This window comes from Podarcis filfolensis (genome assembly GCF_964270895.1).
Source record: "Podarcis filfolensis genome assembly, chromosome: 17".
Lineage (NCBI taxonomy): Eukaryota > Metazoa > Chordata > Lepidosauria > Squamata > Lacertidae > Podarcis > Podarcis filfolensis.
In genome coordinates this window covers 40,298,289-40,313,548 of record NC_139621.1, presented here as the reverse complement: position 1 = coordinate 40,313,548, position 15,260 = coordinate 40,298,289, and the positions used below count along the sequence as shown (strand labels likewise).

The 15,260-nt window shown below is 41.7% G+C and overlaps 1 protein-coding gene across 3 annotated transcripts in view; it reads right to left on the bottom strand.

The window, feature by feature from the left end:
- Positions 1–15,260, bottom strand: part of KPNA1 (karyopherin subunit alpha 1) — a 38,198-nt gene that overhangs the window by 20,116 nt on the left and 2,822 nt on the right. The window contains exons 1-5 of one of the 3 annotated variants that reach the window (XM_083593520.1): positions 10,652–10,788; positions 4,648–4,781; positions 3,479–3,586; positions 2,949–3,048; positions 1,545–1,639 (exon numbers count right to left, since the gene is read on the bottom strand). In XM_083593520.1, the coding sequence (XP_083449646.1) occupies positions 1,545–1,639; positions 2,949–3,048; positions 3,479–3,586; positions 4,648–4,776 (432 nt within the window). In that variant the 5' untranslated portion in view covers positions 4,777–4,781; positions 10,652–10,788. Of the gene's footprint in view, positions 1–1,544; positions 1,640–2,948; positions 3,049–3,478; positions 3,587–4,647; positions 4,782–7,500; positions 7,560–10,651; positions 10,789–15,260 lie in introns of those variants that run through there. The other 2 variants (XM_083593521.1, XM_083593522.1) reach the window with 2 other exon arrangements.

The window sequence follows — 15,260 nt, the reverse complement described above, 5'->3', positions numbered from 1 at the left end:
CTTCTTTTTTCTTTTCCTTCTCCTCCTGCGATGAGGCTACATTTTAATATTTTAATGTTTCATTATTTTAATGTTGTATTTTACTTTTGTTTTAAGTTGTAATCATTCAGCTTGTTTTTATTATTGCTTGTAAGCCGCTCTGAGCCTGGCCTTGGCTGGGGAGGGCGGGGTATAAATAATAATAATAATAATAATAATAATAATAATAATAATAATGATAATAATAATTATCTAGCAGACACTTTAATCAGCTTTTCTCCCACTAACATCCTGCTCATCTGCTTTCTATGTAATACACAATTCTGCAAATAATATTGCATTATCAGACAGATATGCTGCAATTAGCATTCATTAAAAAGTGTGTGCAGAAGAAAAGTGTATGCCTCTAACAGGAAGGCTACTGTGAGAACAGAATGCTGGACTAGTGGCCTATGTTCTTAATACAGGGTGTCTAGGTAACAGGAGAGTCAAATGTGTAACTATTTTCTCCTGATATTACAAGCTGAAGAGCTTTGTCGGGACATAATTTGAAGGGATCATATCTCAAATTGCTTCAACATAAAAAATAATAATTCCCTGGACTTTTTTTTTTAAAAAAGTTAACTAAATGCAAAGAAACACAACAGCTAACCTTGAAGACACTTTCACTGGGCACATTTTATAAAGGCAACTCAAACTGATGTAAAATGATGGCTAAGAGAGACCTGGAATTTGATTCTTGCCTCTTTCATGAGCTCACTGTTTAAGCTTTAGGCAAGTCCCTCTCAGCCATTTGTAATATTATCACCCCTCCCTCTAACTGTGACCTCAAGGTAAAGAGTGCCAACAGAAATGGGCCAAACTGGATCCACTCAGAAAAGAGAGGGAGGTATTAGCACACACTGGGAAACTCCTGAAGTTCACAGAAGTACAAAAAGCTCTTTTAAAAAATACAAACCTAGGGCAAAAAAACACTGCATAACAACCCAATGAAGGCAAAGTGTGCCCAGTAGCCAAAGAATGTTAGATTGGGGGGGGGGAGGCAAAAAGTCTTGCACAGAGGAAACAGGTCCCTGAGCAGATGTTATTAATCCACTTGTTCACTCCAATGGTCAACTCTGAGACAACTGGAGCCCAAAGAGAGCAACCCCCCCTTAAAAACAAACAAAAAACAGCCCAGTGAGGGCAGGGGATGCTCAGTGGCCTGCAGGAGCCCCAGGAGTGTCCACCGGAAAAGAAAAATGGAAAACCAGGAGTTGGGAGAAGGAGTGAATTGCCTTTCTTGACCTTCTTAGAGTCAAAAATATCATGGAAGGCGGCACTGCTGGCACTCTGACCTATAAAGGCTGAAGATAAGTTTATAGCAGGCCATCTTCTCCTCAATCTTGATGGAACTACAAGGTTATTTTCTAATTAACTCTCAAGGTTAAATCAAATGAGTCCTTTAGGATAGGCCGCATTTATTGCAAGAACCCACAGGCCTTTACTTAAGAAAACCACACCTCTTTTTTTTACTTTACTTATCAAAGTCCATTCTATAAAATTGAGGAACAGAACACACATACCTGTAAAGTGCAGTTTTCTTTCCGCTTGAGGAACTCTACAAACCTGGGCACTACTCCTGGTGTACTGATGACCTCGTCTATAGGAGGATTCGGTTCTATTGAAAGCACAAAGATACCAGAGTAGGTTTTTCCACCCTTTTAAGTGAAGCTATGTGCTTACACAAGAAACAGATAATATCAGTTGTCCAAGGCATTCAGTTTATTACTTTACATGCAATCTTCTACACCCTCCATTCTTATACTTGGGTCTTTCATGCCTGCAATGTGACATTTCCCGTTTAGAAACAGGTAACAGCCATTTATTGTTTTATTAATTTAACTGATACCCTAGGACCTGTCCCATAAGAACTGCCACCCCACTTAACTGTTCCAAAGCCACAGGTCCCAAAGTTTAATGACAAGATTAGGTAAAGGTAAAGGACCCCTGGACGGTTAAGTCCAGTCAAAGGCGACTATGGGGTTGTGTTGCTCATCTTGCTTTCAGGCCGAGGGAGCCAGCCTTTGTCCACAGACAGCTTTCCGGATAATGACGAAACTGCTTCTGGCGCAATGGAACACCGTGACGGAAACCAGAGCACACGGAAACGCCGTTTACCTTCCCGCCGCAGCAGTACCTATTTACCTACTTGCACTTTGACGTGCTTTCAAACTGCTAGGTTGGCAAGAGCTGGGACGGAGCAACGGGGAGCTCACCCCGTCGCAGGGATTTGAACCGCCGACCTTCTGATCGGCAAGTCCAAGAGGCTCCGTGGTTTAACCCACAGCGCCACCTGCTGCCTAATGACAAGATTGGAAGCACCACTATCCCTAAAGCCCTTACATAACAAAGGAGAACTGGGGAATGGGGTTGTAGCTCAGGCACCACCTGTCTAAAATCAGTTTTGAGTGGCTCCACCCACGCAGCCCACCATGAACTGTTTCCTCCCTCTTCAAGACTGCACAGGGAGAGGAGGGCAGCTGCTCAGTGGCTGCAGTCTGCATGCTGAAGTCAGCAGGAAGGCAGTGGTGGGTTGATTATTTGTATATAACCCCACCTATTCCACCTTTGCGCACAGCGATGCCCAAACAACGAACAAGGCGAAATATGACATAAAACAAGCAGGTAAAAAACAACAACATAGACTAAAATAGCCAACTGCCAACAGTCAAAGCAGTTCCAGATCTCCCAACCACGCCCTGGCTCCACTCGTCCCGCTGACCCCAGCTGCTGGGGGGTATTGGCTGATTATGATGGAAACAGGAAAGACTGCTGGAAACTAGCAATAGCTGTACTTAAATGCAAGCGGTGAGGAAAGGACCAACAGGGGATTCAGGGGGTTACAGAAAAGTTAGCAGCAATCATGTATATTGGGATACAAACAGGATCAGCAGCTGAGCTTTTTCATAACTACCTCTAGCACTCACCTTTTGAGAGAAGTTTTCGGAATTTCTGGGTAGCTGAGAGCTGCTGTTCTGGACTATTGGAGAAAATCATCTCAGTCATATCAGATGTGATCACTGCACTCTGCAATGACAAAGGAAAAATATTGTTACTTTTGCCTCAAATTTAAGGGCAAATACTTCTCAATGTGTTCCAATGCCATCATGTGATGGCGTGGTGCCCAACCTGGGCCTGAAAACTGCACAAGATTCACTTTCTACCCTGGCCCTCATGAGCAACAAGGCTGTGTATGTGGCAATGGCCCCAGTGCTCTGTGAAGTCCCACAGGCAGGGGCAAAGTCTAGGTTGCTCCCTTAACAAGTCTTTTACAGGGCACTTTCAGTGGCAGAGTGCAGCAACCGCTGCAAAATATACACAAGTTAGGCATGTCCAAATGATCATAGATGAACCGCTTTCCAGAGAAGTGTGTTTTGAGATTGCAGCCTTAGAAATCACAACTGGCACTATAGGAAAAGCAAACTGAATGGAGTTGTCAAGTCTTTGCTCCACTTACAGAAGTCATTTCCATGTTATTCATTTGGGTTTCATGGAAGCCGCCATCTGACATAACTTCCTCTTCCGCTTCTTCATCAGCTGTAGCAACATTTCTACGTTTAAACAACTGGAGAGAGATATGCAGAGAAATTACAACTAACAGTGTTTATACATTGAGAGAATATAACCAAAGATAATGATTTATTAAACACTATATAGAAATCATAAAGTGGGGCCACAGATCAGTGAATTCCTGGTCTCCCATGTCCTAATCCAACACACTACATCACACAACGTCAAAGTAAAACACTCTTGTGGGGAAGGTCCACACATCATCTTGTTTCAGCTGTGGCGAGTTAGGCTGCAAAATAAGGCTGCAGTGGATGCTGTTTTGCCAACCACACAGCGTTCAGCATGGTATGAATTCAGAGAAATGATAGTGCAGACACTATTGTGCTCAGATAATAGTGAGCAAAGGAGAGCTGGCGCCCAAAATATCGCTGACTTGAGGAGTGGAGATGACGACACACTGGGAGATCTTTATGTACACCCAAGGAAGACAGCTTCCATCAGCCTCTGTGTTTCGTCTCTGCTGGAGCTGTTAGACTGGTCTGACAGGGTAGCCTCCTTTGGGATAGTCTTACTACAGCAGAAGTCAGTCAGCTCACCAATGAGCCCATGCTCATTCTATACAGAAGAGTGTGAAACAAGGCACAGAGGCAGGAGGCAGGGAGAATCCTGATGGCTACATCAGAGGCAGAAGCAAGTTGGTGGCTGGTTTCCAAGAATGAATCAAAGCAAGACCTGATGAAACTTGTTGTTTAAATTTATTATTAATTGATGTCATTACTTTCTATTGTTGTTTTATGATTACAAAGTAATGCTGTATGCTTAGTAGGGTATGTTTTATCCAGGGAAACACGTGCTTTTTATTCAAACGTAGGTTTATCAGGCTAAATGTTGTCCAATCACAAAAATAACAGCAGGTTTGAATTCCTCACACACACAAACGTATTTTTAAGACCCCTCACTGAATAAATTTGCAAAAGTAAATTTGCAAAAATTATGTTTCACACTCTAAAATGGTATGCCCTACTCCCCCGCCCATCCAAAGTTGGGTAACACCCAAGCCAAGAGATCCTGCAACTGAATATGGGATTTCTCATTTTCATTGCCTATAGAGCGTACCTGCTCCTCTCGTTTCTGCTTCCGTAGCTGGAGGCCCTCTTCCTCCCGCCGGCGGCGCATTTCATCAGGATTCAGAGACTTGTTTTTATAGCTCTTCAGTCGGAAGTTCTCTTTTCCTGAAGTTGTCATGATTTCTAAACAGCAATGTAATTTGAAAGAAAATATGGGTCAAAGGAGCATTTTCTGTTCTGTTCTTTTGTTCAACTGAATTTTTTATTGACTTTAGCAATGCCAATAGATTTCTTTCCAACCCTACAAGAGGTATAACATGTTAAAGGCAGGTATCAAGAGAGTAACTCTACCCCTAGCTCAGCAAATTCACTTGGCTAAGACGAACAGCAGATTAAAATAATAATTCTGATGAAGATATAATCTCAAAGTGTGGTGTCAAACATACAGGGATAAAGGCAGAAGATCTGCACTTGGGTCAATTCTTCTGCAGAACTCTTTTATTAAGGCCCCTTTAGTTCCCCAACAGTGTTTTTAGGGGATTTCCTAATTCCTGGCCAGTGTAACCTCAAAGAGGCAAAAACTCAATATTCTTCCTGCAACATTTATTTGAATCAGTATGGTAGAGGGAAGGTTGGAAAAAGTGCTTGTTCCTATGCAAGGGCTTCCAAGCATTTGAAGGTAGCAAGCAGTGGAGAAAAACAACTTTACAGCTTTTGTAGGAGTAAGAATGAATATAGATGTCAGATTAAGTGTCAATTCTGGCTCCCCTTGAAGTCCACGTGGCTTCAGCAGAAAGTCTTTGCTCTACTGGCATAGAACCTATCCCCAAATAACAAACAAGACAGCAAAAATTCTGTGCAGTATTTTAGCTCACATTTGCCCTAATTTGTGTATTCACTTAAGTCCAGTAATTCTGGTCCCACTGATTTAATAACCCTGGTTGAAATTATTTTTACACCCAGTTATGAGCAAACATGAGACATGTAAATGGAATTAAGTTAAACTGAGATCATGTTATTGTGATTAAGATGGTAGATTAACAGTGTCAGACTTTTCCCACATCATGAATTTCATTTATAGAGGGTTCTTGTAAGTCACTCCTACCACCACTCACAGAGCAGTATGACCCAGACACAGAGAGTAGTCAATCAGCTGCAAAGGAAGGAGGCAGATCTTGCCTTTCCTGGCAATCATCTCTTTTCGACTCCACCTCTGCCTGCCCCAATGCACACTGCAATGCATCATTCCATTCTCAAAGGAACATGCTCTGCAGGCAGCAAGGGGGAAATTTCATTTCCAGGCGAAGCAGACGCCAGTTTCAAATGAGAGCTAAATATTCTCATTGTTGCAATATTCATCGACCCTTACACACACACACACACACACACACAGTTTGTGGCATCAAGGGAACAGAACACACAAGGTATGTGTGTGAACTTTGGGTTACAAGGAACAAAAAGCATACCACCCATTTAGATCAGCCACATGGTTTGCTTTCTGCAGACCTAAACAACCTCAACAGTGTGTGCAACACAATGGGGACTCTTTTTCCAATGAAGGGCTTTTGACTCATGGGAAGAGGGCAGAGCTTGCAGCATTTCAGGACTAAATACCGCTTCCTTTCTCTTTGCCACCCCACTCCTCTCCCCCACACTCTGGGTGGTACTCTTTTACTCAGAGTAGACCCAGTTAAATTAATCAGCCACGTTAATTTGTTTAAATGGCTCTACACTGAGTAGAACTTAGTTGATGCCATACCATCTCTGCATGAAGCATGAATCAGGGTCACAAGAAACCTGGTTAAGGATTACACATGGCTTGCAGCCCACAGGTAACCAGGTAATGTGAGAGTCAACCCTTATTTATATATAAATTGAAGGTATTATCAAAGAATTATATAAAACCAAAAAGCAGAGGCAGAAATAAATCACACACTTTAAAAATTCCATAAAGCTCCAAGCTGCACTTAATATGAAAGCAACACAAGTTACAACTGCATCACAAGTTGTCCATGTGTTATTGTGGTGTGCAAAAGTCCTTCATCCACATCTAAGGGGCTCAGCTTTGGAGACAAGTCATTTTGAGGTAGCTCAAAAGATACAAACATGCTGGATTCAAATGTGTTCTGATCCATCATCAATGCAGCTGCTCTTATCCTCCCCTTCACCATGCAAACCCAGTTGAAAAAATCTCTAGATGTCAGGCTACGTGGCATGTGGTACCCTCAGCTGAAGCAGGCGGGTACAAAAGGGAAGATGTACTGTACATTCCAATGCTTTCCCTACATACCCGTTCCATAAAATGGCAATGTTACATTTGCTGCTATATCTCTTAGTTGAACAGACCGAGACACTATCAAGTTCAAGAGAAACATGCTCAAAGAATTGCCAGGGAAGTCTAAAACCATCATAATTAGTTTCAAAAAATAAGATTTCAAAAATGCAAGGATATTTAAAATAAGGAAACTAAAAGGGGGAGTCAAAAGGGTAAAATATGTTCAGAAAATCTAGAGGTTGTCTAAGACATTATCTTAGGAGTTGATTATATAGCCAAGTTTAAGACGATAGCAACATGTTTCAATAGCACCACTAGGGAAACTCTTGTTTTTAAAGGCCAGAATGCTTCCTTTAAAAATGCAGAAGTCTTGTCCAAATGGGAATTTAAAAAGAAAAGCAGAGACTCTGGAAAAACCAATATAAACTGATAAGGCACAGGAGGAATTTGTGCAAGTTGCTATAAAGCTGGTAAGAACAGATAATAAACTTTTCTTAAAATAACTCAGAAGGAGGTTAGCAAGAGCGAAAAGGAACATTAAGTGACAAAGGAACCGAACTATTACTGAAGGAGGACAATGAAATGAAGTGAATTCACTGCAGAAAATATTGGGACAGATTCTCACACCTGAGTCACTGGTCAGAAGCAGTGAATCTTCTCAAACAGAGGTGATAAAGGATGTGCTTCAGAACTAATTGAAAAGAAAGGAAGGGAAAACAACACCTAATTGACAACTTAAAAATCAATGAGGCCGCATCGGTTCTCGTAGTGCCTGAATAAAAGACCACCTGGAAATTCTACATACACCCATCACATTGAGTTCCATGATGGGAGAAATGGGAGATATAAATATACCTATACAGTCAAAGCAGAAAAACTACATGAATTTAGTGGAAGCTGTCCTGTTTGTTTATATTTAATAAATTTCTATACGACCCTTCCAGTCCTTCAGCAAAATTTGGGTTCCCCTGAACCTGCTGAAACCTTTCCCCTTGTGTGTGGATGGTACCATTTTGCTTACATAAGGACAGCATCAAGGGAGCAGTTTGGTATTAGTACACAGAAGCAGGACCTCACAACAAAATGCCATAGCGTATTAACAATGAATACAGTGCAGAGAGCCGCTATAAGCTACCCTGCCTCAGCACAGTTCTCCATCCCTTGATAGGTGTATAACTGTGAGCTACACGGGAGGGTTTTTGGGTCCTGCTCTCCAAGCCCAACCTGCAACGTGGGGGGAAAGGCAATTGATAACACGGCAGCATAGCTTTAAATTACTATTTCAGCTTCAGCCCAAACTTCCATAAGGGGTTTAATAACGTCTGGACAACACTGCAGCATTGCTGCAAACCACTCGTAGCCTGAGCTGCAGTATGCAGTGTGAGCTACACTGCAGGTCTATCATGAGCCACTTGCAATTTGGGGACAATGGATTGCATCTCCTTTGAATTTTGCATTGGCATCAGTGGGCATTTTTAAAGCATGTTTCACACCAAGAATTTGGAAACAGTAAGAACTCCCCCCTCCCCGCTTCCGAGCATGTGTGTGTGCTGTTGGTGGACACATCTGATCAATCCCAGCTACTTTACACTCTTGGATTTCTCCACTGATGTATATGGGCAGCTCTCCTCAAAAATAGCTTCTCAGTGTGAACCTGGGAGTGACCCATCCAGACATTTATTCCCTTTGTATCTATCTATGTTCCTGTCCTCCTGCCCCTGTTGCACTGCTCCATTCCCTACGCCCGGCCTGCTAGCAGTTTCCCCCTCTTAGCCTTCTGTGACTCTGAGTTATGACAGGCTGTTTTGGAGGGTGGTGTGTGTGTCTCCCCCATTATGGTTTCTGCCCTCGCTCCAGATATTCTTGAGCTTCTGCATATCTTGGGGTTACCCTGAGTCTCTGGACACCACTCACTGGGTACTCCAGTTTTGGCTCTAAAAAAATCAAACGCTTATTAGAAGCAAAGACGACAATGGTCAGTTTTTACATTCAAAGCCCTGTGTTGGAGCATGTGCCATCCAACTTTAATAAATGAACTGGTGTCAGGGGCGGGCAATAAGAACTTTACTAATTATTCAGGATGATCAAAAGCCCAGCAGCCATTGAGAAGAACATCACAACAATTTTCCAAGCAGGGTGAATGAGCAACAAAATGTCAGCTTAAATCCAATGTAAGTTTACAAAGTAATGCAAACTAGGGCAAAAAAATTTCAATTTCACATATAACCTGATGCGACAGGGGTCAAAATTGGTTGTTACTACCAAGGTAAGAAATGTTATGGTCTTAGTGGACAACTTAGTGATCAAGAGCAGGGACTGCTTTGGGGAGACGGGGACACATTCACTTGTTGACAGCCAGGGTGGATTTGATTTAAATCAAATCGATTTAAATCATGATTTAAATCACTAGTCAGTAAGACTTTATTTAAATCATATTTTTTTTACAGAGTCATTCTTGCTGGTATAATCTTAATATTTACAACCAGATAAAAGTTTCATTTTTGGAATAATAAATTTTCAGAGTAGTTTTTACAGTTAAATCAAAAATTACTGATTTGGTTATACTATTAGAAATACACGGACAAATAATTATGAAATTATTGTGAGGTTTAATGTTAACTGTTTATATTTGGACAACTTTTCTGCTGTACTTTATTGGAAGGAGAAAAACAATCATTTCCTTAATAACAATTTAAACAATTTATTTACCGTAACTAAAACAGTAACATTATATCATATGTATCCATGTTTGTTAACTGATGTGGTTAAATGATTTTTAAAAAAACACAAACTTAGACTGAGTTTTAGCACACATGAAAAACTTAAAACAAATCCTTATTTCCTGATGAATAGCTTTTGGACTATAATGTAACTTAAATAGAAAACTATCTTTAGAAAGATTTTTCCTCCAAAAGCATTTTACCGTATTTTTCGTCCCATAGGACGCACCTAGTTTTTTTGGGGGGAAATAAAGGGAAAAAATTTCCCCTTTATTTCCCCCCCAAAACCAGGTCGGGGAAACCAAACCAGGTCGGGGAACAGCGGGATGGTGGTGCTGCGCCTCCCCGCTGTCCCCCGAGCTTGTGGGGCTGGCTGATGTCTGCCCGAAGCGCGGGGTGCTCTGCTTCAGCGCGCCCCGCACTCCATGCAGCAGGCTGCTATCCGCAGCCTAGGGAGCCCTGCGGGAACTCCCGCGGGCTCCCCAGGCTTGCTGATAGCTTCCTGAAGCCTGGAGAGCGAGAGGGGCGGTGCGCACCGACCCCTCTCGCTCTCCAAGCTTCAGCGAAAGCCTGTATTCGCCCCATAGGACGCACACAGATTTCCCCTTCATTTTTGGAGGGGGAAAAATGCGTCCTATCGGGCGAAAAATACGGTATTTTAAAAATCTAATTTAAATAAAAAAAATCTGATTTAAATAAAAAAATCCATTTTTTTTAAATAATTGATTTTTATCCATCTTGTTGACAGCTGCTTTTACACCCTACAAAACCCCAAAGGAGGACCAAAGCTTTGGGATCAGTCCACTGTACTTAGGTCCATTTCAGATAAGGCTTATTTCACTTTGAAGGAGGTTGGAATACCTCTCTCTAAAGCTGCCTCCTTTGGTTTGATATTCAGCTTCATTGAAAGTGGATGCAGAGCCTTGCTACGTTTCTGTTAATGCATATGACGAATGCATTAGCTTTTACAACAGCCACATCCCACTGCTAGCTCATGTTCACTTTGTGATCAACTAAGATACCTAGATCCTTTTCACCTGCACTGCTGCCAAGCTCACCACTTTTGCCCCTAAATGCAAGACTTTACACATTTGTCTCTGTTGAATTTCACAATGTTGGCTTTGGCCCAGTATTCCAATCTGTCAAGACCCTTGATTCTGTCTTCTATGGTGTTAGTTATCCTTCCAAGCTTTGTGTCATCTGCAAATGGGATAAACATCCCCTCAATGCCCTCATCCTAGTCATTTATAAAAATGTCCAACAGCACAAAAGCAAGAACAGAGTCGTGCTCATAAGCACTTGCTGGGTCCAGCTGTGGAGCCACCTAGCAGTAGTATCATCCAGCTCACATTTTATCATGTCAGCAAGCGTATCACGGGAAACTCTCTTAAATCCTTTGCTGAAATAATGATAATGTTATGCCCAGAACGTTTCCATGGTCTACCAAATTAGTAACTGTCTAAAAAGGAGATGAAGTTGGTCTGGCATGACTTATGCTTGATAAACCCATGCTGGCTCCTAGAAATCAATGCATTCTTTTATCAATGCTCACAAACTTAATAAGCTATAACAGAAATTTGCCCGGTAACAATGTCAAGCTGACCGATCTTCAGTTTCCCAGCCTAGCTCGTTCCGCACTTTCTGAAGACAGGGGCACTTGTCTGTCTCCAACCTTCTGGCACCTCAACTGCCCACCATGAATCCTCAAAATTTACAGTGGCTCTGAAATAATGTCCACAAATTATTTTGCAGTCTTGTAATTGCATCTAGCCTTTGAGACTTGAACTAGGAATCTGTTAACCATCCCCTTACCTACATTGGGCTGCAAATTCTCCCTCCTGTTGTGAATTAGACTTGCGGGCATGTATGGGGGTCTATTAGAATGGTCCACCCCAGGGACCAATGGATCCTAAGGGGTTTTTGGGGGAGGGGGTGCTGCTCCTGCCAAATTTCTGGCTGATCTGTGAAATACCAAAATGACCTGAATAATTAACACAATTGGTTCCATGTGTCATCCTCTCCTGCTTAACAGAGCAGAGGATGTTCCATGGTACATACCTGAGCTGAGGGCAATGAAGCAAGCTGGGAGATAACCAGAACACAAGTGGAGGAAAGCTCAAGAAGAATCCAATCAAACACTAGTATAAACTCAGTATTAAGCCACCGAGGGTAAGGAATAGGTGTTGTGATTCTTCACCAGCTCCATTACCCCTCAGTGTAACCCAGCAGGGTTTTTCCAAGTGGTTCAAGACCTTTTAAACTCTGGCTCTATGGATGAAATAGTAGAAGCAAGTATGTTGTTACTTGTTTGCAAAACATTTTAAGGATAAAATCACTTGCAACCACCACGACTTAGCTGTTGCTGGCCCATCTGTGGAAATACCCAGTGTACTGTCTAATCTAGTACTGATAGCCAGTTTCAGTTGGTAGGGGATGTGAACAAGGAAACCTGGTTGGGTGTACACAATTATGAGTTTGCTTGACCCCTTGCCCTGCCTGGCTTACTGCTTCTAGCAGCGAAGGGACAACTGGTCAGGTCCTGAAGATAATAAACTTCACCAAGAGAGGGTGAACAGGTGGCAGTCTGTACATTCTTGAAGAAAGAATCCTTGGAGTTAGAATACTTTAACAACTATAGGCCACTATCTGTAACTGGAACTATAGGCCACTAGCTAATGTCTCTTTCCTGTGCAAAGTGCTGGAGTGTGTGGCTGCCAACCAGACCCAGCAGTCTTGGATGAATCTGATTTTCTGGGTCCATTACAGTCGGGGTTCAGGCCTGGTTTTGACAAAGAAACTATTCTGGCTGCTCTGTGGGATGACCTAGCTGCCAGGTGAGAAATAGGGGAAATGTCTCCATGTTGATTGGGCTTCCTCAACCTCGGCCCTCCACATGTTTCAAGACTACAATTCCCAGCATCCCTGACCACTAGTCCTGCTAGCTAGGGATCATGGGAGTTGTAGGCCAAAAACATGTGGAGGGCCAAGGCTGAGGAAGCCTGATGTTGATCCTCAATCTCTAAGCAGCTTTCAATACCATCAACCATAGTATACTTCTGGAATGGCTATAGGGTTGGAAGGAAATGAACTGGAATGGTTTCTGCTTATACCTGGGCTGGCCAGCACAGAAGGTGGTGCAGGTGGATTTCTGTTTGATCCCATGGAACTTGCAGCATAGAGTCAGGTTTTATCTTATCACCCATGCTGCCATTGATATGAAGTGAAGCCTTCCATGGTTTTGAAGTGCATTGTCATCAGGTATGTAGCAATGGGTATGCTGGATCAGTTCTTGGGCATGGCCTGAATGATAGCCAATAAAGTGAAACTCAGTGAAGTGTAGAGTAGAGTAATTTGCGTTGGGATATTTTCCCAGGAAAAGTCTCAAGAAAATGCACTTCACTACTGAAATTCATTTCAGACAAGATAAAACACACTATGAATATGAAATGTCTTTGTTTCAAATACTGGTGTTTAACCTGCTCCGGACTAAAAGGAAATTCCATGCCTGCATGATGTGACAATGGTCTCTTGCTTTGATTGTGTTTCTTAAAAGTATTAGACTAATTCATGGTCTAGCAGTGGCTATCAGCTAGAATAATTAAATTGAATTATTGTGCTCAGAGGGATGGTACTGGAAAGTACTTGTTTTCATGCACTCTTGTGAGCTTCCAGAAGCATCCAACAGGCTATTTTTTGAGAGGCTTGATGGGCTGCTGGCAGGATCCAGCAATCATCAGAATGGCTCAGTGGGTACAGGATGAGACTCTTAATCTCAGGGTCATGGGTTTGAGCCCCACACTGGGAAGGGGGTTGAACTAGATGACCCTTGTGGTCCCTTCCAACTCTACAATTCTATGATATTTCATGCTGTTGCTAGGAAGACTTGCATGTGTAACTTAAGTTATAACTTAAGTTATCCACAAGACAAAGACACACACACAAACACACACTGGACAATGTTTTAAATGATCCCTGATCTAACTGAGATGCAGCGATAAGCTACTGGCAATATTCATCCACCAATGTTGTGCAAATTCATGACCAGCAACTTCTTTTCTGCTCTGCAATGGCCTTGTGAAGCTAAAACATGCTGGGTGTTATGGCTACGCTCATGGGATAACTCAGGAATAAGTGCATTTAGTTCATATACAGCACTAAAAACTACAGACAGTCTTCAAATCAGAAATCCATTACTTGCTTTCATCATACTTATTTTGAAGCTTTTGCTTGAAATTCACCGAAAAAGGCCAGTAGCTACTTTAAACATTTAGGAAAATATTTTTTAATGTACAAACCGAGGTCCAAAATCAAGCACAAATTGTAGACCCTGAACATTCCTTCTTCAGTGTCACTGAGTTAAAGCAAAATGATAGTTTGTGCACTGTTTTGGTGGACTCAACACAGTTAAGAAACTGAAAGCACTTTTCTAAAAAGTCCCCAAACAATTGGTTGTTCCTTTGTATGGAGATCTTGTTCGTGATTAAGAGCTCCCACATTTTGTTCGTGATTAAGAGCTCCCACAGGTGAACTTATGCACTTTTATCTTTAAGTTAGCTAAATTTTAGCAGCACTCAGTAACAATATAATTCAATTCCCTTCTAATTTCTGCCACAGTTTGTGTCTGAACACCCTAACAGAATGTGTGGTTCAACTGGTATAAAACAGCTAGTGATCCCATTAATACATTGGAATATACATGCCTGATATCATTTAGCCTTTGGACATAGCTATCAAAGATTTGTCTAATCCTACCAGTAGTTGTCCGACACACTGATTTATATTATGACTGGGATATTCTGTACCACCTTGCTATAATCCTGGAAAAAAAAAAGATTTACCTAAAGTTGTTTGAGGAAGAAACCTTTGGATCTGAAGACTATCTACCTCCACCTCAATTTGTGTTTCTATGTCCTGAAACAATCAAACTACATAGGATGGGGTGGGACCCTAACAGGTTATATGACCAAGATAGTTCTTTTCGATTGGCTAAATTGTTTGTCAAGAAGTTTGCAAACTCAGTAAGGCTCTACAGACATTAGCCAAGTGATGTAGTTGTATATACTGACAACATATTTTAATTAAATCTTGGCCTCCCTCTTTAAAAGATGCCCGTCCATCAGTTTTTTAAAACCTTGCAACTATTTCCCCCCGATAATTTAAAGAATCTACAAGCCAAACAGGTCTAAAATAGGCTTATCCTAAAAAGGTGGAAACTGGTAAGATTCCAGAATTTTATACTAGCTACCTCAGTCAGATTGTCAAGGCTTAGACCATGTAAGCATAGCTTGAATTGCTTGGCACCTACTTTTGTGCTTCTTTTCCAGAGAAAACCCATCACTCTACAGAGAACAATTTGTTAGAGCATTACTCCTGTACAACCTCCCCCCCCCCCGCTTTATGTGGAAGACATCAGGATATAAAATATGTGTCACTCATATCCTGAGCTTTTCTTCACCCTCACTAATAGCTTCACTCAATGATTCATTGTAACTACTGCTTAGGGAATAGATATATAAATTTGGACAAAATACTAATTTTCCCTGGTTGCACCCTCATCAACTATGACACATTTGGCTTTCCCCAGTCTGTCATATCCTTTTAAACTGAGCACATCAATATAATAAGTTTAATCAAGTCCCTATACAATTACAACCCCAAAATGTTTCT